The 23,252-nt window shown below is 62.8% G+C and overlaps 2 protein-coding genes across 3 annotated transcripts; both read right to left on the bottom strand.

Moving 5' to 3' along the window:
• Window positions 1-177: 177 nt before the first annotated feature.
• Window positions 178-9,984, bottom strand: PEAR1 (platelet endothelial aggregation receptor 1). Of its 2 annotated transcripts, XM_085082149.1 has the most exons (22): window positions 9,864-9,984; window positions 8,075-8,167; window positions 7,890-7,994; window positions 7,087-7,187; window positions 6,896-6,988; window positions 5,993-6,239; window positions 5,796-5,910; window positions 5,585-5,721; window positions 4,790-5,002; window positions 3,961-4,135; window positions 3,388-3,508; window positions 3,150-3,313; window positions 2,959-3,061; window positions 2,736-2,882; window positions 2,519-2,647; window positions 2,084-2,212; window positions 1,792-2,007; window positions 1,603-1,712; window positions 1,392-1,503; window positions 1,158-1,217; window positions 689-877; window positions 178-454 (listed from the first exon to the last, which is right to left on the bottom strand). In XM_085082149.1, the coding sequence occupies exons 2-22, from the start codon at window positions 8,164-8,166 to the stop codon at window positions 303-305; spliced, it is 2,910 nt and encodes a 969-aa protein (XP_084938275.1). In that variant the 5' UTR covers window position 8,167; window positions 9,864-9,984; the 3' UTR covers window positions 178-302. The 2 variants fall into 2 exon arrangements, with proteins under 2 accessions (XP_084938275.1, XP_084938276.1); XM_085082150.1 differs by lacking the exon at window positions 1,158-1,217.
• A 3,096-nt stretch (window positions 9,985-13,080) lies between these two features.
• Window positions 13,081-21,997, bottom strand: NTRK1 (neurotrophic receptor tyrosine kinase 1). The gene is made up of 17 exons (XM_085082441.1): window positions 21,761-21,997; window positions 19,857-19,931; window positions 19,611-19,682; window positions 19,043-19,111; window positions 18,603-18,760; window positions 18,334-18,482; window positions 18,052-18,178; window positions 17,642-17,971; window positions 17,413-17,430; window positions 17,208-17,266; window positions 16,843-16,945; window positions 16,330-16,476; window positions 16,110-16,240; window positions 15,869-16,041; window positions 14,573-14,813; window positions 14,031-14,189; window positions 13,081-13,943 (listed from the first exon to the last, which is right to left on the bottom strand). The coding sequence occupies exons 1-17, from the start codon at window positions 21,949-21,951 to the stop codon at window positions 13,758-13,760; spliced, it is 2,388 nt and encodes a 795-aa protein (XP_084938567.1). The 5' UTR covers window positions 21,952-21,997; the 3' UTR covers window positions 13,081-13,757.
• Window positions 21,998-23,252: the final 1,255 nt, after the last annotated feature.

Here is a 23,252-nt window from a genome sequence, read left to right as displayed (position 1 = left end):
GGCTCTTGGGCTCCCACCTTATGCACACCCTGGAGGGAGCAGTGACCCAGCATGGAGCTGTGGGGGATCCAGTGTGCCTGGGACCCCATCAGCTCCCCCTTCCTCCCAGTGCAGTGCCATTGGACACAGAAACTATGTGGGGACATGGCTACAGGCAGCCACATAGAACACCTACACTCCACACCAAACACCCTTTATTCACCACCCATGGGCCACTCAGGGACAGGAACAGACGCAGGACACTCCAGTTCTTGCAGGGATGCTCCATCTCCTCGTGGTTGGTCCCTTGATCCCAGGGTGCCTCAGCGGTCCTTCCTGCGCACTGGTGGGGACGGGGGGTAGTGGCGGGCGGGGGGCACATCGTAGTGACTGGGGATGTGGCTGTTCTTGGGGGAGTCGTAGTGGCTGGGGGGGTCTCTGCTGGGGGGTCTTTCAGGCCCCTCAGGACAACTCTCTGTGGGGACAAGAGAAGGCTGCAAGGGGACATGTTCTCCCCAGGGTCATGAAGCTCATGTCACCAACATCCCTTTGGGGTCACACAGTCCCTGTCACCGGGCTCATGTCCCTCCCAGGGCTGTGCAGCCCCTGTCACCAAGGCTCTTTCCTCCCTGAGGCCATGCACTCCCCATCACTGGGGTTGTGAAACCACTGACCAGTGTCACCAGGGCCAGGGGACCCCCAGCCATACCCTCCTGTGGCGGCTCCTCGAGGAGCCCGATCTCGGCGTAGGACATCTCCCGCTGGACGGGGGATTTCATCTCCATGTAGCTGCCCTCGTGGGCCTTGGCAGTGGCAGGGGGCAGCTCCTTGATGGTGGCGTAGGGGTTCTCGCTGGCCAGGGAGCTGGCACTGGCCCTCAGCCCCTCCCAGGGGTGCTCTGTGGGAGAAGCAGTTGGGGATGCCCCATGGCAGGGAGCACAGGGGAGAGGGAGCAGCTCTGTCTGGCCGTAATCCAAGCAAGTCCCAACCTCATCCCTTCCCTATCCCATCCCTGTCTGTTCCCCATCCCCACCCTAATCCAGTTGAGTTCTAACCCATCCCCAAACCACCCCTGCCTCTTCCCCATCCTAGCTCCATTACTGTCACTTCCCCATCCCATCCCATCCCATCCCCATGCCATCCCCGTCTCTTCCCTATCCTCTCCATCCCACTTGTACCTTTGCTGTCACTCTTCCTCAGGCCATGGCTGTAGGTGTAGCTCCTGTCCAGCTGCCCCCCTGTAGATGGGGCAGGTTTGGGGTCCCCCCTGCTTCATTTTGCCCCTAGCATGAAGGTTCTCCACCCACTCCATCCCAGCCCCTTCACAGTGGATCCTGAGCCGGGAGGGGAACCAGGTGTCCACCCACTGTGGCCAAGAGGCCGACTGGAGCTGCCCCCCCACTCCTCCTTACCCCTGGGGCCCAGGGCTGATGCCCTGAGGTGTTTCCAGTCGGGAGGCAGTGTGGCATTGCCTTCAGGGCTGTAGGGTCTCTCCAGGCTAGGGAATAGCTGGGTGCCAGGCACCTGGAGCCCAGAGACAGGACAGGTTGGCCTCGAGGGTCATGGCAGTGGTGCCATGCTGCCCGTGCCACACCATGCGGTCTGTGCCACACCCTGCCATACCTTAAGGGAGCCGGCTCTGTCCTGGGGGCCAGGGGATTGCAGTGGGCACTGGGATAGTGTGTGGTAGCTGGGGTTGGAGTAGTAGTGTGCGTGGTGGCTTGGTGGCACATCTGGAGGGACAAGAGTCAGCCTGGCGCAAGAGGGCCAGCAGGGCTGGGGCCACAGCTCTGCCACTGCCACCAGGCTCACCTGGCACCATGTAGTCGGAGGTGTCAGTCTGTCCTGCTCTGTAGGCCACAGCCAGGTGCTGGCTCTCCTTCCTCTTCTGTCGGTGATGGTAGCACAGGGTTGCGACCACCACAGCCACCAGCAATACCACCAGGGCCACCAGGCTCAGCACCATGCCCAGAGGGCTGTAGGCTGAAGGAGGGGCTGGCTCGATGGTGTAGGGCTGGTCAGGGTTCCCTGCGGGGTGGCGAGGAGTGTCAGTCCTTAAGGTGGGGGAATAAACCCGGGGAGCCCCCGCCCTGCTCCCACTCACCAGCCTTGCAGTGGGGTCCAGTCGTGCCTGGGGTGCAGGGACACGTCCCGTTGGTGGGGTCACAGGTGGCGTTGTGGGGACAGTGGCAGAGCTGGTCACACTGGAGCCCAAAGGTCCCAGGGGCGCAGGCTGGGGACACAGTGAGGGGGGACCCAGTGCTGTACTGGGGCCATACAGCTCCATTCTGGGACAGTATGGCTCCATACAGGGACAATATAGCTCCTTACTGGGATCATGCAGCCACAAGATGCCCAGCACCATGGAAGTCTACAGGGGCCAATATGGTTCTGTACTGCCCAGGCCAGAGCTGGGCAGGGGTCACCCAGGTGGCCAAAGGCGTTTCTATCTCTTGCCCCCTCCAAACCCCTCATCTGAATCAGGCGTGCCTTGCTCCCCAGTCCCCCCCAGCCTTGCCCCCCTTAGCCCCCCACTCACGCTGGGAGCAGCGGGGGCCACGCCAGCCCGGGGCACAGAGGCAGGAGCCGTTGGTGGGGTGGCAGGAGGAGCCATTGGCGCAGGAGCAGCTCAGGGAACAGCGTTTGCCATAGCGACCGTGGGGACATGCTGGGGAGAGAGGAGCGTGCCTGCCCTCATCTTAGGGCTTAAGGATGAGGCTGGGAGCAACCTGGAATTTTGGGGGATGCTAACTTACGGCGCTGGCAGGTGGGGCCGCGGTACCCTGGGGTGCAGGTGCAGGATCCATCCTGGGGCGAGCAGGAGGCTCCGTTGCGGCAGGAGCAGGACATGCGGCAGCCTCGGCCCCAGGAGCCGTGGGGACAACTCTGCTTGCACTGCAGCCCTGCGGGGAGGGTGAGGGGTAAGGGCCAATGGCTGAGGGCACAGCGGGGTCCCCGCACGCCTGGTGTCTCCTTTACCTGTCCAGCCAGGCAGGCAGTGGCACTCTCCCGTCACTGGGTCACAGCCATCAGCATGGGCGCAGACACAGCGCTCCGCACAGCCCACCCCGAATGTCCCGTTCTGGAGCGTGGGGACACATCGGGGAGTCAGTGCAGGGTGGTGGCACTGAACACGTGCTGACAGCACCAGCGCAGCCAGAAGGACTCACCGGGCAGGGCTGCAGGCAGTGGGGACCCTGCCAGCCCGGGGGGCACCGGCAGGTCCCGCTCTGGGGGTTGCAGGATGCCCCATGGGCACAGTCACAGCTCCGGTTGCAGCTGAGACCCCAAGTACCAGCAGGACACGGTGTTGAGCAGTCAGGTCCATGCCAGCCTGTGGGATGAGGGCACAATGGGGTGGGCATGGGGATGGGGACAGGGACCCCCCAGACCCTGGTGTGCACCCACCTTCCTTGCAAAAGCAGGAGCCATCAAGTGGGGAGCAGGCGAGGGCGTGCTGGCAGGAGCAGAGCCCGGAGCAATTTGTCCCGAAGGTGTTGGGGGGACACAGGGAGGAGCAGTGCTCATCCTGGGTGTGGGGACCAAAAATTCAGGACAGACAGGACCCCCGCCCAGGGCTGGCCGCCCTGGGGAAAGGATCCATGTGTCTGGGGACCACCCACCTCCTCTTGGTAACCTGGTGCTGCAGGGAAAGTGGACAACCCCAAAAAGCCCCTCCTCCCATGGGAACCTCAAGGTCTCCCCAGGGTTGCCCAGACCCCCAAGTTGTCCCTCAAGGATGCCCACATACTCTGATCCCCCAAAGGATGTCCAGACCCTGAAACTGCCCTCAGAGATAACAAGACCCCCAACCCATCCCTGATGATGCCCAGACCGCCATGTTTGTCCTGCCTCCAAACCATCCAGACACCCTCATTCCCCCCAGAACCTTCCACAGCCCCCTTGACCCCTCCAGCATCACCCAGACCCCCACTCTCCCCCCATGTTGCCCCAGAACCACGAGCCCCCCACGGCCCTCACCGTGTAGCCAGGGGGGCAGTGGCAGTGGCCGGTGGTGCCATCACAGACCCCTCCGTGGAGGCAGAGGCAGCTCTGCAGGCACCCGGGCCCGAAGTAGCCGGGGGGACAGCTCTCATTGCAGTAGAGCCCAGCCCAGCCAGGGAGGCAAACACACTCCCCGAGCATTGGGTGACAGCTGGGAGTGCACGCTCAGCACCCCAGTGCTCCCAGTATGGGGCACTGACTGTGCTGGGCAGGGGCTTTGCAGATGGGGGAACACAAAGCACTTGCCCCAGGTAGGGATTAAAGTGTTCCTGGTCACACAGCCAACACCTGGCTGGCTCAGTGACACTGTGGGGGGACAGGGCGGGGGAAGGCAAAGATGGTGGGCAGAAATGAGGATGATGGGGTAAAATGAGGATGGTGGGAGAGGTGAAAAGTATGGGAGAAGCTGGCATAGGATGGGGGTGCTGGGGTGGGATGAGGGTAGTGGTGTGGGATGGGATGGGATGGGATGGGATGGGATCGGATGGGATGGGATGGGATGGAGGGGCCAGGGTGGGATGGGGGATCTGGGGTAGGATGGGGATGTTGGGGTGGGATTGGGGTGCCAGGATGGGCTGCAGTTAATAGGATGGGATGGGGGAGCTGGGGTAGGATGGGGATGTTAGGGTGGGATTGGGGTGCCAGGATGGGATGTGGGTGCTAGGGTGGGATGGGGATGCTGATGTGGGATGGAGGTGCTGGGGAGGGATGGCAGTACCAGGGAGGGATGGGGGTGTTGGGGTGTTGGGGTGGGATGGGGATGTTGGGGTGGAATAGGGGTGCCAGGGTGGGATGAGGGCCATACCTCTGGCTGTGCTGGGGGTGGCAGAGGCAGCGGCTCTGGCAGTGCAGGCCATAGAGGCCAGGCAGGCAGTGCCTCTCCTCGCAGCGGCTGCCCTGGAAGCCAGCCTCACACAGGCAGCCCCCGTCCACGTGGAAGCACTGGCCCCCGTTGGCACAGTCACAGCTCTCCTGGCAGTCCTGCCCGTACTGCCCCACCGGGCACCTCTCCTGGCACCTGCATGGAGGCAGAGGGGGTGACACAGCCCCTCCAAGGTCTGAGGTGGCCCTTGGAGCCCCTCTAGTCCCAAACTAAGGCCATCCAGCTCTTTGCATGCCAGACTGGGGAATCTGGGGGTGCCTGGCCTGCATGGAGACCTGGTCCCAGCAGCAGTGGGTTGTGGTGGCCTCACCCCCATGTGCCACATTCCCATGTACCCCCTACCATCCATGGTACCCCTGTGCCCAGTCCCTGTGTGCCTCCTCGCTGTGCACCTCCATCTCCACCTGCTTCCAGCCCCGTGGACCTCCATTCCAAAGTGCCCTGCCCCCAGGTGTCACATCCCCCTGCCCTCAATCCCCTTGATCTCCCATTCTCCTGTATCCCCATTCCCTCACACACTCAATCCCCCAGCCCCTCATACCCCTCCCTGCCATTCCCAGTCCCCAGCCCACCGTGCCCCCACATTCCTGTCCCCACAATCCATGTCCCACTCATCCTCCTTCCCTTCATCCCCTTGTACCCCCAGCCCCCCCGTACCCCAGTCCCTCATCCCCATATTCTGTTCCCCCCCACCCCCTGCCCAGTCCCCCCCCTCACTTCTCTCCAGTGAAGCCAGGGGCACACTGGCACTGTCCCCTCTGGGGGTCACAGTGGCCCCCGTTGTGGCAGTGACACTCGCCCTGGCAGCCAGAGCCAAAGCGCCCAGGGGGGCATGGCACAGAACAGATCTCCCCCTGCAAAAGATCACCAGGGTCAGCAGGAGAAACTGAGGCAGAGACCACATTGGCAGGGGGCACAGCCCACCTACCATCCATCCATGGGGGCAGATGCAGGTGCTGCTGCTGGAGGGGTGGCAGATGCCATGGTTCTGGCAGGGACAGGGAGTGGTGCAGGATGTCCCCTCAGGGCAGGGCACCTCGCAGCTGTGGAGGGTCAGGGGTGAGCACAACACTGCCTGGGGGTGCCAGAGAAGGGGAGGGCACAGACCGAGGGGTCCCTACTCACAGGGGGCCGCTGAGCCCTGGTGGGCAAAGGCAGGCGCCGGTAGAGGCGTTGCAGGGGGCCTGGTGGTGGCAGGGGCAGGGCAGGTGACAGCCCTGCCCGTAGGTGCCAGGTGGGCACGGCTGGCGGCACAGGGAGTCGGCGAAGCCCGGGGGGCAGGAGCAGACCCCGGTCAGGGGGTCACAAGGGGCCCCGTGGTGGCAGGGGCAGCGCTGCCCACAGTCCGGTCCCCATGACTGCTCATCACACTCTGCATGGGAGAGACCAGTGGTACTTCCCTATCCCATCCTGTTCCATCCCATTCTATCCATTTCCATCCCATTTCCACCCCTCCATCCCTCCCCATTCTGTTGGTCCTGTACCCATCCTATCTTCATCCTCATTCCCATCCCATCCACATCCATTCATCCCCAGCCTATCCTCGTCCTGGGTCCATTCCCATTATGTCCCCTTCCTATCTTCCTCCACATTCCAATCCCATTCTCATCCCATCTCCATCTCCATCTATCTCCATCATCTCCACCTCCACCCCATTCCTATCCATCCATCCATCCATCCATCCATCCCATTCCTGTTTGCACCCCATCTTCCTCCCCATCTCCATCCCTGTTCCAACCCATCCCATTCTCCAGTCCCATGTATATCCCAGTCTCTCCCCATCCAACATCATCCCCAGCCCACCCTGATCTTCATCCCATCTCCATTCCCGTGCCATGCACACCCCAACCCAATTCCATCCCCACCCCATTCTCCATCCCTGTCACAATCTCCTTCCCCATCCCCATGAATCCCTTGGGTGTCCCACCATGGCTGCCCAGCCCTCCAGGGAAACCTGTTGCCCCCTATGCCACCCCCGTCTGGGGGTCCCCAGCCCCAGCTCCGCCCCCAGTTTCCCCTGTCCCTCACCGCTGGAGCAGTTGGGGCCGCGCCAGCCCGGCTCGCACTGGCACAGCTCGGGAGCCACGCAGCGGCCATGGACACACTCCTGGCTGCAGTGAGCTGGGGGAACACCGGCAGGGACAGTGTTCCCAGGGAGCTCTGGGGACACCCTGCGGTGGGACACAGCCCCGGGCGCCCCGCCCCCTGGCCCCACTCACGGATGCAGGAGCCCCGACTCTCGTAGTAGCCCTGGCAGCACTGGTAGCGCCGCCGGTAGTCGGTGCGGACAGCCTGGCGGTACTCTGTGCGGTACACCACCCTGCGCCGCCAGGGGGGACGGGACAGTGACTGCCCAGTCCCCCTTGGCCTTGGGGACACCCTGCACTGGAACAACCCCCTCCAGCCCCCCTGGCCTTGGGCACAGCCACCCTCCAGCCCCCCATGGCCTTGGGGACACCCTGTGCTGGGGCAGCCCCCCTTCAGCTCCCCAGGGCCCTTTGGCATAGCCCCCCTTCAGCCCCCTTGGCCCTGGGGACAGGCCCCTTCCAGTGCCCCCATGGCCTTGGGGACACCTGTGCTGGGATAACTCCCCTTTGGAACTGCCCCCCTCCAGCCCCCCTGGCCTTGGGGACAGACCCTCTGCAGCCCCTCCATGAGCCTGGGGACATCCTGCTCTGCAACAACCCCCCTCCAGCCCTGCTGGCCTTGGGGCAACTCCCCCTCCCCCAGCCTCCCTCCAACCCCCTCGATGTTCTTGGGGACACCTTGGGGTGCCACATTTCCCCTCTAGCCCCTCACAGCCTTGGGGACACCTGGGGTGGAACAGCCTCTCCATGAGTTTGGGGACACCCTGCAATGTGACAGCCCCCCTCCAGTCCCCATGGCTTTGGGGACAGCCTGCCTCCACCCTCCCAATATCTTTGGGAACATCCCGCAGTGAAACGTCCCCCTCCAGCCCCCCATGGCCCTGGGGACACCCTGCGGTCCCCGAGGGGCTCTGGGGAGCCGGGGCAGTTCCCACCTCTGCTGCGGGCAGGGCAGAGGGAGGCCCAACCCCCAGGGACAGGGCTCGCTGGAGGACACGACGTGGGGTTTGGTGTAGGACTCCTTCACTGCCGCCGTGAAGCTGCGGGTGGGGGGGGATGTGGAGTGACGGCAGGTCCTGGGAGACCCCACCGTCCCCCTCCCCAGTCCCCCCAGTCCTACCTCTCCCAGTAGCTGCAGACATTGGGGTCGCCGGGGCGGAGGGCAGCCAGGAGCCCGGCGTGCACCGCCAGCACCGCGGCCCGCAGCAGCATCCTGCACGGAGAGACCAGAGCTTCACCCTGTGCCTCTGCACATTCCCGCTCCCCACCCACCGCCCCCGGCCCCAGCTCCAGCTCCGACCTCCCTGCAGGGCTGGCTTTGCATTCCTCCATCCAGAGAAACAGCCCCGCTGCTCCCCCAGCGCTGCTCTGTGCCAAGGGGAAATTGAGGCACGGCCACTCGCAGCAGCCTGGGTGGCCTCACGCAGCCTCATCCCAGTATCCCGGGACTCCCTGGGCTGCATTCTTTCATTACCCCACCTGTCCTGCCAGACCCCATCCTGGGGGGGAAGGGGGGGATGCTGCCAGAGGTGGAACCCGGGGTGCCGGGGCGGCGTTCGGCACGGCAGCTCCAGCCCCTGGCGCGGCGCCGCATGGCCCCACTTCAACCCGTTCTGTGTTTATTCCCAGTTGTGTTTCCTGGATCCATCGCCTTCTCGCTCAGCCCAGAGAGGGTCCGGCTCTGCCGGGGCGGCTCTAGGAACGTTGCCAGCCGGAGGCCAGGCTAGGAGAGCCAGCGAGCCCCCGAGCCCCCCGTGCTGGGGGTGCTGTTTACTGGGATGAGTGTTTCAGGGCAGGACTGCCGTGTGCCAAGGAGGAAACAGAGGTTTCCTGGTCAGCACAGCTGGATTTACGGGGGGCTTCCTTACTGCTCCAGCCGTAGGACACCCCAAAGGTGCTGCCCCGGCAGCTCCCTGGGTTCATCCTCCCCCGCACCAGAGCCCGCGCTGCGTTTTGGGGCCAGAGTATCCGGTTTTAGGTGGAAAAATTGTTTAGTGGGAAAGTTTCCCCCCATTTCCCTTCAGCTCCCGGCAGTGAGGAATTAATTGCTCATCCGCTGCCAAAATTCCCTCCCATGAACCCTGCTGAGGGGGGAGAGCCAGGGGAACCCCAAGCCTTCCCCAGTGCCCCACTCATCCTCAGCCTCATCCCCTGCTCCAGCAATGTGGGGGGATCAGGGGGGTCCCAGCACTGCTGGGAAAAACAGGAACCACGGGGAGATGCTGGCAGGAAAAGCAAGGAGTCATCAAAACGTGCCAGCACGTCCCATCTGCTCCTCTCTGCGGGGCTCAGACGCGGGAAAGAGCTCCCACAAGGTTGCCATAGTGGCGAGAGACCCCCTAAGACCTGGCGCTTTTCTCCCCACCGGTGTCCCTAAGCACCCCCGGGGTGGGATGAGAAGCACCAGTCGCTGGTGATGGGGGTGAAAGGAGCGTGTGGGGTGAGGGCAGCAGACCAGGGCGCAGCCGTGCCCCGTCCCTGCGGGGGACACGGTGCTGGGCCCCACCACAGCCACTATCTCTGCCCCGGCGCTTCCTCTGCCACTGCCCGGGGTCTGACGCGTTTCCTCCGCGGACCCGCAGGGATGGGGCTGGGTGAGGGAGAGGGGCACGGGTGCGAGTCAGGGACAGGAGCAGGGACAAGGGCACGAGGGCAGGGACATGGTCAGCATTGGGTCACCGCGGTGTGTCGCAGCACTGTCCCACGCCCCATCCTCTGTCCCCAAGCCACGGTCCCCTCACCACTGCACCATGCAGTGCAGTGCACCATGCAGTGCACCCTGCACCATCCCCAAGCCCCCCACGGCGCTGGGGACCGTCCCCTCCGGCAGCACCCAGCAGGGGACGGTGCAACCCCTCCCACCCACCCCTGGCCCCAGGGTGCCCCGGGCGGGTGACGGTGGCACTCACCTGGCCGGGGGCAGCGGTGGCAGGCAGGGTCAGGGCGCCGCGGCCCCGACACGGGGCTGGCCTGGCCGGCCGGGATGGCGCAGCGCGGCCGTCGGAAGCGGAGGGAGGGCTGGAGCTGCTCTCAGGAAGTTTGGACGTGGAGTCAACTACGGAAAAGGGAAAAAAATAAAAAAACGTAATTATTTTTTTCTTTGCTGTCCAGAAACCAGCGGGTTTTGGCACAGCAGCACTGCCGGGGCTGCCTCATATGGAGCACTGGCTGGGGAGGGGTCTTTGGGGACATCCTGGTGCAGCCCCTCAGCTGAGTCCTAGTGCTGGAGGGTGTCCCCTTCCCGAGGGCTCTGTTCACCCATGGGTGCAGGGCCTGACCCGGGGTGTCCCACAGAGCTGGGGCGAGCAAAGGGACCCCCTGACCAAGGGGTAGCTGCTCTGTGGTGAGGGGCCGTGGGGACTAGGATGTCCTTTGGCTTCGGGGCAGCGGCTGCTGGCAGCAGAGCAGAGCCCAGGGTTATCCCTCAGCATTCCAGGCACAGCATCCCTGCATCCCAGCGACACACTGTGTCACAAGATCCTGGGCTCACAACATGCCTGCAGCCCAGGAACACATTGTCCCTGCATCCAAACATTCCAGGCACAGCACCCCTACATCCTGGGATCCCAGAAAGACATCCTCTCTGCATCCCATGGACACATCATTCCTGCATGCCAGCATTCCAGGCACATCATCCCTGCAGCTCAGGTAAATCATCCCTGCATTCCCAAACCCCAGGAACACATCCCCTCCCATTTCTGTGCACACATGTTCCCCAAATCTCGGGATCCTGGGCACACATCATCCCTGGGTCACAGGCAAGGGTCACCCCTACATCCTAGACACCCCAGCCCTTTACTGCAGGATCCCTGACCATGTGTTCCCCGGTATCCCAGATTCTCTGGCCACACATCACCCCCATATCCCGGGATCCCTGGCCTTGCATCACCCCTATATCTTGGGCTCCTCAGACATCCACAGCCTCTGCATCCCCAGATCCAGACAATATATCACAATTATATCCTGAACTCCTGACCATATCCTCGCATCCCGGTATCCCCATGTCATCACACGTCCCCCCGAACTCGGGACCGCCGACAAGGCAGCTCAGCACCACGGGCCCCCCAGCCCAGCCGCCTCCCACCCCCAGCACACATTAGCAACCTCCGCGGCTCCCGAGGCGCCGTTAATTGCTCTGCTCGTTACAGGAACAGCTCTAATCACTCACAACGATTTTCACATCCCAGGGAGACTCAGCTGCCCACCCCCCTCCCCGTACCCCTCCCCGGGTCTCCATTAGGATCAAGCCCACCCGCAGCTGGGGCTCCTCTCTGGCCACCCCGAAACGGCGCTTCCCGAAGCAGGGGTGGGCATTGAAATAATGGGGCTGCGGCATCCTGGGATAGAGATATTGGAGATGGGGCAAGTGGGGGACATCCGGAGCTGAGGATCTGATGGGGAAGTGACCCCCCCCTCCAATGCTTTTTAAGGTGTCCCCAGGGCTGTGGGGAAATATTGCTCGGGGACACTCCAGGGGCACTTCAGTGCCGAGATGCCTTTGCAGCCCCCCCGGGACCCTTAGAGCCAGAGAGGATGGAGACCCCCAAGTACACTTCAGTGTGGTCAGGGCTGTGTGGAGCCCATCCCTCTAAGTGCCAGGATCCAGCTGTACTCTCAGCTCCCCTAAACATCCACCCCATCAGGAAGGGAACCCCAAACACATAGCTGGTTGTCTTAGAGGGGACCTGGGGTCCCCTTAGGAACTTCTGGGGGGGAAGTGGGACCCTCTAGAGAGCAGACCCAACCCTGCCATGGTTTGAGCCGATGGCACCAGGGTGCAGGAGGGTGGCACAGCCGAGATGGGACCCCCGGGGCAGGACGTGGCCGAAGACCACCAGCAGCTGCGTTGGCTGCACGACTCAGAATCCTACCCGGGACCCCCAAGCCCTGATGAACCCGGGTTAGCAGGGCCAGGCCCCGGTGCCGCTGGGGCGGCAGCTTCGCCAGGGAGCGGAGCCGTTAATTACCTCATTGCCAGAGTCCATTACTGCTCCCCCTGGAGCAGTGAAATGGAGAAACTTCGGCAGGAGGGAGGGGGGGATAAAATCGATCGTGTGGGGAGCCGTAACTCTTTCCTGACTGCTCTAAGGGGGAAACTGAGGCACAGCCACCCGCACGGGGGAAATTGAGGCATTGCCACCGCATGAAGAAAGCTGAGGCATGGCTGCAGGAAAGCCCACCTTGTTTGGAGAGGGGGTGTCACCACAGCACGTGGTCCTTTTTGGGGAGTTGGTCTGTGGCAGTCTCCAGCATGGGGCTGGAAAACCTCAAGGTTGTAATCTAGTTCCTTCCTCAAATTAGATAAGAGGGAAAAAGGCCATAAATCAGTGTGAGTAGTGATTAGAGACCCCAAAGAAGCAGGTGGGGGGCTCTGCCAGCCAGGCTGAGCTCCAGCAAGGCCGGACACTGCCCATGCCAGCTTCCCATATCCCGGGTCTGCACCCTCAGCAAAGAGCCAGGGCCAGCCAGAGGGGCCTGACCCTGCCACAGGGCTTTGGGATGCACTACAGGCTGGGAGCTGCGGGGCACTGGGAATGGCTCCAATTGCCTCCAGTTCATACTGTGCCACATCCAGTCCCAGCCACCAAGCACAGCCACATGGCAGCCCCAAGCCCCTCAGCACCTGCCCCAGATCCTCCTGACTACTCCCACCTTGGGCCATGCCTCAGTTTTCCCAGTGACCCTGCTTTCCTCGTGCTTATCTCGGGTCGTGGGGGGTAACAAAGGAGCTGCCAGGGCTCTGCCTGTGCTGCCTAATTATCCAGATGAAATCAATTCAGCTCCATTATGGTCAAATCCAGGTCTCAACCATTACCAAGGCGGCTGGAGAGCCTGAGGAAGGATGATGGAGTGGATGCTACAGGGCATGTGATAACCCCCTGGTTCCAATGAGAGGACACAGAGAAGGGGGGCTGTTGCTCTTTTGGGGGGGATGGGTGTTGGCTTTGTGCTGCAAAGTCCCATCCTACCCCTGGAGCCCTTGGCGAGGGGACTCAGGTACCCCAGGCCAGGGTATGGCAAAAGCATCCCTGGAGCTCTGCCCAAGGTGGTGCCCATGGCACAGCCAAAAACATCCCTCTCTGGGCTGGGGGTGAGGACACCCTCCCTGCACCGGGCTCAGGTGCCTGGGTACACAACCCAGCATCCCAGGCACATGTGACCCCCACATCCTAGGTTCCTGGGCACACATCATCACTGCATCCTGGGCATACATTGTCCCCACATCCTGGGATCCCTGGGACAGCACCTCCCCTCCAGCTCCTCTGTCCCAGATAGGGCAGCCTCCCTGATTTGAAAAGCCCCTATTTCTCCCCAAAATCCCCCCATTCCACATGCCTGGCCAACACCCTGGAGCACGCAGGGCCCAGTGCGGGGGAGACACAGTTTATTATTGACTGGTTTCACTGCAGAGTGGACGAGCATGGGGCATAGCATGGGGCAACTCCCCTGGCAGAGCTGAGCCCCTCAGCTCCTGCACTGGCACAGAACCCATACTGGGGGACTCCCAGCTCTACCCTCCCATAGCCAACCCACATCAGCCAAGACCCTCCATCCCAGCACTGTGGGAATGCCAAGGAGCCAGACAGCAGGGCCACAAACCGGGGGACACAGCCCTGGGGGTCCCCCAGCCCAGCCCTTTGGCCCCCCCAGGAGTGGGCTGGCATTTTCCACTATAAATAAGGTTTCAGGCTTCTCCCGCCTTGGGGCACCAGTCCAGGGCTGTGTGGGGGGAAAGCCATGCCCCTGGGCAGCAGGGAGGGCCGGGGAACAGCGGGGAGTGGAGGGTGGGTGGGAATTTCCGGTCAGCCCAGGATGTCCAGGTAGACAGGGGGGGTCTTGACGAGGGCCTGGAGGCGGCTGTGGATCTCCTTGATGGGCTGGCGCTGCTGGGGCTCCCGGTGCCAGCAGCTCTGCATGATGGCATAGACCTCGGAGGGACATGTTCGGGGTCGCTCCAGCTCCCGCCCCTGAGTGATGCACTCGATGGCCTGCGGGGAACCGTGATGGAGATGGGATCCCCCACTCTGGCCACCCCCCGGGGGGCTGTTGCCAACCTCTTCCCCCCACCCACTCACCTCCGTGTTGGAGAGCTGGTACCAGGGCTGCTTCCCGTAGGTGAAGATCTCCCAGAGCACCACGCCAAAGCTCCAGATATCGCTCTCAGTGGTGAATTTACGATACAGGATGCTCTCGGGAGGCATCCAGCGGATGGGTAGCATGGTCCTGCCCCCCACCTGCCCACAGCAGGGCTGTCAGTAGGGCAGAGACCCTCCCATTTCCCTTCCTCCCACCCCTGGCCCTGCTCATAATGCCTCAGGTTAGATGTAAGGAAGAAAGTTTTTACGCTGAGGGTGGTGAGGCCCTGGCACAGGTTGCCCAGAGAAGCTACGGCTGCCCCATCCCTGGAGATTTTCAAAGTCAGGGTTTGGAGCAGCCTGGTCTAGTGGAAGGTGTCCCTGCAGGTTGGGCTGGATGCCTTCCAAACATCCTTTCCAACCCAGCCCATTCTGTGGTTAAATATGGATGGAGAAGGGCTGGGAGGCAGCAGCCAGGAGGGAAAATTGAGTGTGGCCTCCCAGCCCATCTCATAGTGGAGGGGAGCGAGGGGACAGCTCACCCGGTAATAGTCAGTGCTGTAGATATCCCGGGACATGCCGAAATCCCCAATCTTCACCACCAGGTCATGGCCCACCAGGCAGTTGCGGGTGGCCAGGTCCCGGTGGACGAAGTGGAGGGAGGCGAGGTAGACCATGCCCGAGGCGATCTGCGTGGCGATGTGCAGCATGTGCCCCAGCGCCAGTGGCCCTCGGGGCTGGCCTGGGCCCTGCTCCAGGATCTTGGCATCAGGGCCATGTGACCTGCGGGGCAGAGGGGCTGCTTGGAGCGCAGGACGTGTGTGGGAGAGGGTGGGCAAAGGCAGGGGAAGGGCTGTGCTCCCTGGGTGAGGAAAAGGAGTAAATCTAGAGAAGGGTTTACACATGGGGAAAGGTGTCCACACCTGTGCATAGATACAGGCATGGGTGTGCACTTGTGTTCACACACCTGAGGAGGGTGTGCACGTGTGTGTGCATGCACACACACACACACACACGTGTGCATCCTTTCCCTTGTGGCATGCAGGTACACAAGGGGAAGGTATGGATATGTGCCCATGAGAGCCAAGGAAGGAAGTGCACACACATGTCCACAGAGGGGAAACACATGTACTCACACATGTGTGTGTGCAGGGGAAGAGCATGTGCCTGTGCGCATGTCCAGAAAGGGTTAGACACATGTGTGCATGCTCACAGGGGAGATGTGTGCCCACAGGTGTGAACAGGTGTGTGCATGTGTGCACACACACCTGGGCATGCCCACCAGGGCAGAGCATGCACATCTGTGCACATCTGCACACACACATGGGCTGTCCCTCCATGGAAGGCAGCGTTTTAGGGTGGAAGGCAGCGTGTCAGGGTGCACAGGGCGGGTGTGAAAGCGGCAAAGCGTGTGAAGTGGGGCGTGCAAGCCCGGCCGGGGGCCAGCGTGGCTCCGGCTGCCTGCAGCCCCTCGGTGCCTTTGATGCCGAGCGCGGCTGACAGCCCGGCCGGGGCGGCCGCGGCCGGGGGCTGGGGGAGCTCTGCTCGGCAGAACCATTAATGCCAACTCCCATAACAATAATCATAAAAGCCACGTCTCAGAGCTCCTCGCGCTGCCACTAAAGCGATGCCTCTGGCAGCCCCCCCCGTCTAGCAGCAATACCTGGGGGGGCAATCGAAAAGTCTCTGCTTATTCCAGCTGATGGCCAATCTCTCTCTATTTAAGCCTCTCAGACAGCTAATCTAATCAATATTGCAAGGAGGGCTGCATTAGCAGGGAGCAGGCTGGCTGTGCTGATGGAGCGGCAGATGGGGGGGTCCCGTCCCCCCCGTCCCACCTGAGGAAGCGGTTGAGGTCGCCGTGTTTCATGTACTCGAAGACCATGATGAGGGGCTCGCCCTCAGTGCAGACACCGTAGAACTTGACGATGTGCTCGTGCTGCAGCACCGTCAGCAGCTCGGCTTCACGTTGGAAATCCAAGCGGGCGCTTTCCGTCACCTCCTTCAGCGCCTGCCAGCACATGGCATCAGTGACACTCCCATAGACCCCCCTGTCCCCACATCGTCGCCCCTCCTCACCTTCACAGCCACCAGCATCTTCTCCTGCTCCGGGAGGAGGTTGTAGCACTCGGCCAAAAAAACCTTCCCAAAGGCGCCCTCGCCCAGCTCCCACTTCAGCACAATGTCCCGCCGCTGCACGTGGTGCACGCCTGGGGGGACCCCAACCTGTCAGTGTCCCCCGGGTGGGTATGAGCATGGGGGGATGCTCGGGGACCACAGTCCCCACCACAACCCTTACAGGCATTGCAGAAATACTGGGGGTTCTCGATGAAGTTGCTCTTCAGCCCCTCCAGTTTGCTCTCAGCTGAGGAGAGGGGGCTGCTGCCCAGGTTCATGAAGTGCAGGGACATGGCCAGGTCATCCTCTTGGGCCAGCACCGCTGAGCCTTGTGGGGACAAGGACAAGGCCATCAGGGGATCCCCCAGCCCCCTCAGCCTGTGCAGCCAGTGCCAGGCTCTGCCGAGCATCACCCCCGCCCGGCCTGCCCCCAGGGGCCAGGCAGCCCGATCAAACCCATTTAGAGGCTGAATCCATTCCAGGAGTGAATTAGCAGCTGCTGCCCATGCTCCCGGGGGAGCCAGCACCCCTCCATGGGTGTCCCCCACCCGGGGTCCCCCCACACAGTCCTCCTTCCCCCACCTGTGTCCTAACCCAGGTGCCTGGCATAGGCCAGGCTGCCCCAGCAATGTGGGGACTGGGCCGTCCCCGTGTCACAGCCTGAATACTGAGTCACCAGGCCAGAGGGACTCACGGTTAATGCCAAACTTGGACCGACGCCCACACTTGTTGAGCAGGATGAGTATGACGGACAGGGACAGGCAGGCGAACACAGCCAGCACCACAGCCACTGAGACCTGGTGGCAGTGGGAACAGAGTTTGAGTCAGGGTCCCACCAGGTCCCTTATCCCAGCCCATGGGATGGGAACAAACACATAAGATGGTCACAAGCCCCAGGAAGATGCCACCGGGGAAACTGAGGCACAGAGACTCCATCCTTCATCCCCACCATATACCCCCATCCTGCTCGGTGATGGTTTAGCTGTCCCCTAGGGATTTGTCCCACCCTCTTGCAGGTGTCCTGGTCCTCCCATCCTGGACTGCAGAGCATCTCCTCACCCCAAACGTGTGCTCATCCGTCGTCTCCACAGGACCCTCCAGTGAGCTGTTCCTGGTGCCTGGGGCAGGGAGAAGGTGTAGGGTGAATGTGGGGTTCCCATCCCCTGAAGTGGCCCCGGCAAGGACCTGGATATCCCACGATCAGCCCTGGGGCTGGAGGACTGCCCAATTTGGGGTGGCTGGGGCAGCAATCCTGGCCACTCACCCAGTGGGGACAGAGACACTGGTGCAGCCCAAAGGGAAAGAAAGGAGAAACACCTGTTATTCCTTAGGTGGAAGGGAGTGCCCCATCCTTTCCCCTCCCATCCCTGGGGAAACTGAGGCACACCAGGGCTTGAGCAGAGCCCAGTATGACCCATGCTGCACACCAAGTGTGACACATCTCCTCTGTGACACAGAGGGGAACCCCAGGCAGGCCCCCATCTCGGACCTACCGGGAATGGGCTCCTCGGGGCTGAAGCTGAAGGGATTGTCCATGAACCGCCCCTGGACACTGCGGGCAGCCGAGCCCAGGGGGTTTTGGACCAGGAGGGTGTAGTTGCCGTTGTTGACGTGGGTGGGATGGTTGAGCTCGAGGCAGCCGTGAAGGACAGTGGAGTTTTGCTCGAACTCCATGATGCGGGTGTGGATGTAGGCTGTCTCAGCCTGTTCCGAGCCATTGAAGAGCCAGCGGATACTGGGGACTGGGTTGCCATCCACTGAGAAGGGGATGCACCAGAAATGTAGAGGGATGGCTTCCTGTAGCAGCAGGATCACAGGGGGAACTGGGGGAGACAGAGCTGGGTGAGTTCCTGAGCCATACCTCCCACCCAGACCCCATCCCAGCCCCCTCTGGGCTTCTCACAGGTGACGTTCAGCGTCACAGTCTCCTCTGCTGGCCCCACCGCGTTCTCTGCCTGGCACGTCAAGTCCTTGTGGTTGAGGTTGGAGGAGACGTTGCTGAACTCCAGGACGATCTCGTGGTCTGAGAGCTGCAGGGAGCACTGGGTCATGGTGAGCAAATGACACCCCCAGAGCCTGGCCAGCTCCTGCATCCCCCCCATGCCCACCCCATCAGTGGGAGGACGGGGAGGGATTTGTGCTGCCAGGAGGGTTCCCAGCCATGCCCCAGGAAGGCTGAGCTTGCCTTGGTGATGTTGAACAGCTCGGTTACCGCCTTGGGGACAACCCACTCTGCAGTGGCCGGTGGCTGAGCGCTGATGTGGCAGGTGAGGTTGACACTATCCCCTTGGCGCAGCACCACCTCGGGGGGCTCGATGTGGACGCTCGGGGGCTCTGCAGGGGCAAGAAGGGTGAGCCACTCTGGCCCCTGTGTCCCACACTGTCCCCAGCCAAGTGACTCAGGACAGGGGACAAACCCAGGAGCCAAACCCATCAGGGTTCCTAGCCACGTACCGCAGGTGTGGAGGATGTGGATGCCCAGGGGCACCAGCACACTGCCCTCCCAGCAGCGCAGAGACTGGTTCCCCAAAAGAACGGCCCGGCTGCTGTTCTGCCACAGCTGCAGCCAGCGGAGGCCACAGGAGCAGTTGAAGGGATTCCCCACCAAGATGCTGAGATGGAGGACAGAAGAGAACACAGGCTCAAAAGGCCTCCAGGTCTCACACATTTGTGTACATCCCAGCGGAGTCAGCCAAGGCTGGACCTGGGCATCCCCAGCCCCCAGCTTTGTGCCACACATGCCCCATGTGCCACCCCTGTACCTGTCCCCACACCCATGGATGTGAGAGCCACCCTCTCACTGCAGCTCCGGCCCTGTCCCTGTGTCACCCAAGGGGTACATACCCAGTGGGAGATACCCTGCACCCACCTCCCCCCTGTCCCTCATCACTCACAGCTCTTGAAGGGGCAGATGCTGGAAGGTTTTCCAGGAAAGGCTGTGCAGTGCATTGAAGGAGAGATTCCTGTTGGGACAAACCCCATCAGCCAGCCACCCCTTCCCATCCAAACTCCCATCCAACATCACCCTGCCCTGCAGAGGATCCAGCTGGGGCACAGGGCAGCACCAGGGCCATTGCTGTCGCACCGTGACCAAGCAAAACCGGCTCTGACAGGAGTGCCACCACCTTCAGGCACCTCCTGGTGAGCGGAGAGCCCCACGCACCCCAGGACAGGGTTCCCCCACTATCAGGGGACCCCTCCCACACTGGAGCAGCACAGGGCTCCCGGGGGGGCAGCAACTGCCCGCTCTCCTGCCCAGATCGATGGTTTCCCACTCAGCAGAAGAGCCCCACGTGGCCCCCCGGCCAGGCTGATGTGCCCGTGGGCAGCGGGACACCATCGATCCTGCCTGGCGCGGGGATCGGCCACCCTGCACCGGAGCCAGAGCCCGCGGGGATGGGGGGCTGAGCCCCACACGGGAGGAGGGTGTTGAGGGAGGGGACTGGGGAAGGGGACACTCACACGTGGCTCAGCCTGGGGGTGTCCAGGAAGGCATCGGCAGAGATGTGCTGCAGCCCCGACCTGGAGATGGTGCTGAAGGGAGGGAGGGGCTGAGAACCTGTACTGGGGATCCTGAAACCCCATTCCAGGAGCATCCCCTGTGCCTCCCTGCAGTGGGATTGAACTCTGGGCATCTCCCATCCACCAGTCTTCCCTCCACCCCTTCCCCCATTTCCCTGTGCAGGGACCCCACCCCGGGGTGCTCACAGGCTCCTGAGCTCCCGCAGCATCCTGGTGTCAGCTCGGGTCAAGGTCGTCAGTGCCTGCTGGTTCTCAATGATGCTGGAAGGCAAAGGAGGGGGGTCAGGGGAGCAGCCCAGGACCCCTCATGCCAGGAGCTGCTGGCAAAGCGTGGGGCAAGGGGAATGAAGGGGATAAAGATCTTCTGCTCCCCAGGCTGTGCCTGCAGTACAGCCCATGGCTGAGAATGGGGACAAGGATGGAGCTGAGCTGCCCCACTGTGCCTCAGTTTCCCCTGGGATGAGCTGGGAAGAGGAAGGGACGGCAGCTGGTGATCCCGATGGTTCTGAGTCCCTGGTCAGTGCAAGCTGTGTGGGGTCAGGGCTGAGCTGCCACTTGGAGCTTGTTGTCTCACCCAGATATGAGTTTGCTGGGTCTCAGGCCCATTCACCCCTTGGGTCCCCATCTCTTCTCACACCCCATGGTGTCCTGCACTATGACAGGAGCACCACTGTCACTGTCCCTGCACCCTTTTCTCCATGCAGGAGGTGAACAAAACCCCCTTTGGGAGCAGGTGCAGGGTTTTTCCCTGCCCCACCCCGCTGGCTGATCCTGTGAACCCCAAATTGCAGGGGTTGGTTAATTTGGGTTCAGATCCTCACCAAGGGGGTTTTGGTCCCACTGACCCTTGTGGGGATGGGACGGGACAAGAGCAACTGGGGCAGTGGGATGGCTGGGGGTCTCTCGGGGACCGCCATCCCCACCATTAACCACCCCACCCCACCAGCCAGCAAACAAAGAGCTGGCAGCGCCTGTGGCGCAGCATCCCCTGGCACGTGGGGAAACTGAGGCACGGAGACACCGCAGCCAGTCCCCAGCAATGCGGCACATGCAGGGCTGTGGTGGGGGAAAAACCCAGGGGTTGAGGCACTTTGGCATCCTGCAGCACCCGGTCCCCCGAGCACCCTGCTCATCTCTGCTCTGCTCCAGCCCTCCTCTTCCCACCACACATCCTGAAGCAGGAGAATGAGTGGCAGCAGAGTAGATGCCCCAAACCAGCATATTTGGGGTGTGTCCCCACGGCATGCCAACCCCCAGGCCCCAGCGCACAGTGACAGCCCCGACAGGATGGGCACAAGCGGCTCCCCACACCCCAGCCTTGCCCAGCACGCACGGGTGCTCCCTGCCCAGGGTCCCTGCTGCACCCTCAGCGTGTTGCTGTGGTTGGAATCGCAGCAAGAGGGGATGAAGAACTCCCCCCAGCCCCTCACTTGCCCCCTGGGGGGATGCTGCAGCCCCCTCACCCCATCTTCGAAGCCCTCAATGCCTCCCACCAAGCAGCCACACTCCTCACAACAATCCCAGCCCATCCAGCGATCCCTGCTTCATCGTTGCTCCAGCCCAGCCCCATCGCTGCTCCAGCCCAGCCCTGCCACCCTGTCGCCGGGCTAATCACCTCTGTCCCCATCACCCCAATGTCCTGTCCCTCAGTCCTGCTGTCCCCAGCCACATCACCGCATTCTCCAGCCCCATCATCGCAGCCCCATCACCCCCAGACACTCTGCCTGCTCCCTGAGCTCCGTCAACTCCAGCTCCATCATCCCCATCCCTGAGCTGCGTCTCCCCCAGCCCTATCACGCTCAACCGCTCTGCCTAGTCCCCAAAATCCGTCACTCCCAGCCCCATCATCTCCACTCCCGAGCTCTGTCACTGCCAACTTCATCGCTGCCCCAGCCCCATCACTGCGTCCCTCAAACCTGTCACCCCCAGCTCCTCTGCCTGGTCCCTGAGCTCTGTCACCCCCAACTCCATCACACCCAGCCCTGTCATCCCCATCCCCAAGCTCCACCGTGCTGTCCCATCGCTCCCAGTCCCTCTGCCCCGTGTCCGAGCTCCATCACCCCTACCCCATCACCCCCAGCCCCACTCACACGTCGGTGAAGCTACCGGTTCCCAGCAGCGGAGCCAGGCTGTCCACGGTGCCGGGCTCCCGGCAGAGCAGGATCCCTGCCCGGGGAGGGCAGTGGCAGGGCCAGGAGCAAGGACCGGCAGTGTCCGGGGCTGGCAGGGAGAGGGGCAGGAGCAGCGCGGCCAGGCAGAGCCAGGCGGGCAGCGGCGGCATCGCGGGGCCGATCCCGGTCCTAGACCCGGTGCCGCCCTCCCTCGCACTTGCCCGGCAGCCCGAGTACGGAGCTGTGCGGGGCTTAAAAGCAACGCAGGGACCGGCCTCCCGGGAGGGGCCGGCGGCTCCCCCCGCCCTGGCACCGCCCCCGCCCCGGCCCGAGACCCCCCCCGGCCGTGATTCACCGGCACCCGGCGAGACTCCGACCCGGGAGAGGGGGATTTCGCACATGGGCACCGAGCACGGAGCCCGTCTGCCCCTTGCCCGCGCCCCGTCTGCGCATTGCCCGTGCCCTGCCTGTGCCCTGCCGCCACCCCACCTGCGCGCTGGCACCTTACACCTGCACCCCCAGCCCCATGAAGTGGATACATGCCGCCCCTAAAAACCCTGGGCACACAGGTGCACACGCATATACACACAGACACACACACGGGCTCCAGAACCTGGCTCAGAGCTGGCTGCAGTGTGAGGGACAGGGGACATTGTCATGCTGGGGGCCACCCAGAGTCCCCCCAGCTGTCACACCCCCCACGGACGGTGCCCCGAAATTTCGAGGCGTGATGGACTCTCCTGGCCCAGGCCCCTCCTAAGCACCCCGTTATGGTGGGGCACAGGGATGCTGGAGACGGGGGAACGTTTGTTGGCACAGTGGCCCTGTCCCCAGCTGCCACCTCCGATGAGGACCCACCTCCTCCTCCTCCCCGAGGAGGAGGGACAGGAGGGGGGCAAGACAGGACTGATTTGCACCCACTACCCTCTCCCCATGGTTTCCCATCCCCATTCTGATTCTGCTTTTTCCCCGAACTTTCTCCAAAGCACGTCCGGAATGACTCATCTGTGCACTGAGTTTAGCACGTTCTTAGCCTGCACCCTTCCCCCGCGGCTCAGCCCCGCATGCATCTCCACCACCAGCCCCAGTGGCACCCATGGAGCCACAGTTCCCTTGGGGTGACGGCACGTGGGGCCCCACTGGCCACCCCAGCAGCCCGACCCGGCAGAGGAGCCCAGGGGCTGTTGCCACATCCTCCCAAATTCCACTGATTTGACGTTTTTCTCAAGAAACGCCTCCGGTTTGGGTACCGCAGGGCAAAGCCGCAGGACGCGGGTGGGGCTGGTGGGATGGGGAGTGGGAAGCCCCGCATGCTGTCCCCTCACCCTGCGATCCCCCCGAACCAGGCACTGCCACAGCTGAGCTTCATCCCCTTTATTTGTGCTCATCCCACGGCCGCCGATTAGACAATGAAGTCCCTTCTGCAGATCAGCACGGCCTCAGCACTGGTCCCAGTGCAGGGAACTGGGGA

The sequence above is a fragment of the Lichenostomus cassidix genome, chromosome 25, assembly GCF_008360975.1.
Source record: "Lichenostomus cassidix isolate B80296 chromosome 25, HeHo_3.0, whole genome shotgun sequence".
NCBI lineage: Eukaryota > Metazoa > Chordata > Aves > Passeriformes > Meliphagidae > Lichenostomus > Lichenostomus cassidix.
The sequence above is the reverse complement of the archived record's forward strand: the minus strand, read 5'-3'. Positions and strand labels throughout refer to the sequence as shown.

What these genes read in the sequence shown, in the direction of transcription:
- PEAR1 (XM_085082149.1), bottom strand. Translation starts at nt 8,166, where the DNA reads ATGCTGCTGCGGGCCGCGGTGCTGGCGGTGCACGCCGGGCTCCTGGCT. An exon ending in ACAGAGCCGGCTCCCTTAAG is followed by an intron (nt 1,504 to 1,602) that starts GTATGGCAGGGT and finishes TCTGGGCTCCAG; the next exon opens with GTGCCTGGCACCCAGCTATT. An exon ending in GAGGAAGAGTGACAGCAAAG is followed by an intron (nt 878 to 1,157) that starts GTACAAGTGGGA and finishes CTTCTCCCACAG; the next exon opens with AGCACCCCTGGGAGGGGCTG.
- NTRK1 (XM_085082441.1), bottom strand. Translation starts at nt 21,951, where the DNA reads ATGCCGCCGCTGCCCGCCTGGCTCTGCCTGGCCGCGCTGCTCCTGCCC. An exon ending in CATCTGCCCCTTCAAGAGCT is followed by an intron (nt 18,761 to 19,042) that starts GTGAGTGATGAG and finishes CCTCCATCTCAG; the next exon opens with CATCTTGGTGGGGAATCCCT. An exon ending in CCACATCCTCCACACCTGCG is followed by an intron (nt 18,483 to 18,602) that starts GTACGTGGCTAG and finishes TTGCCCCTGCAG; the next exon opens with AGCCCCCGAGCGTCCACATC.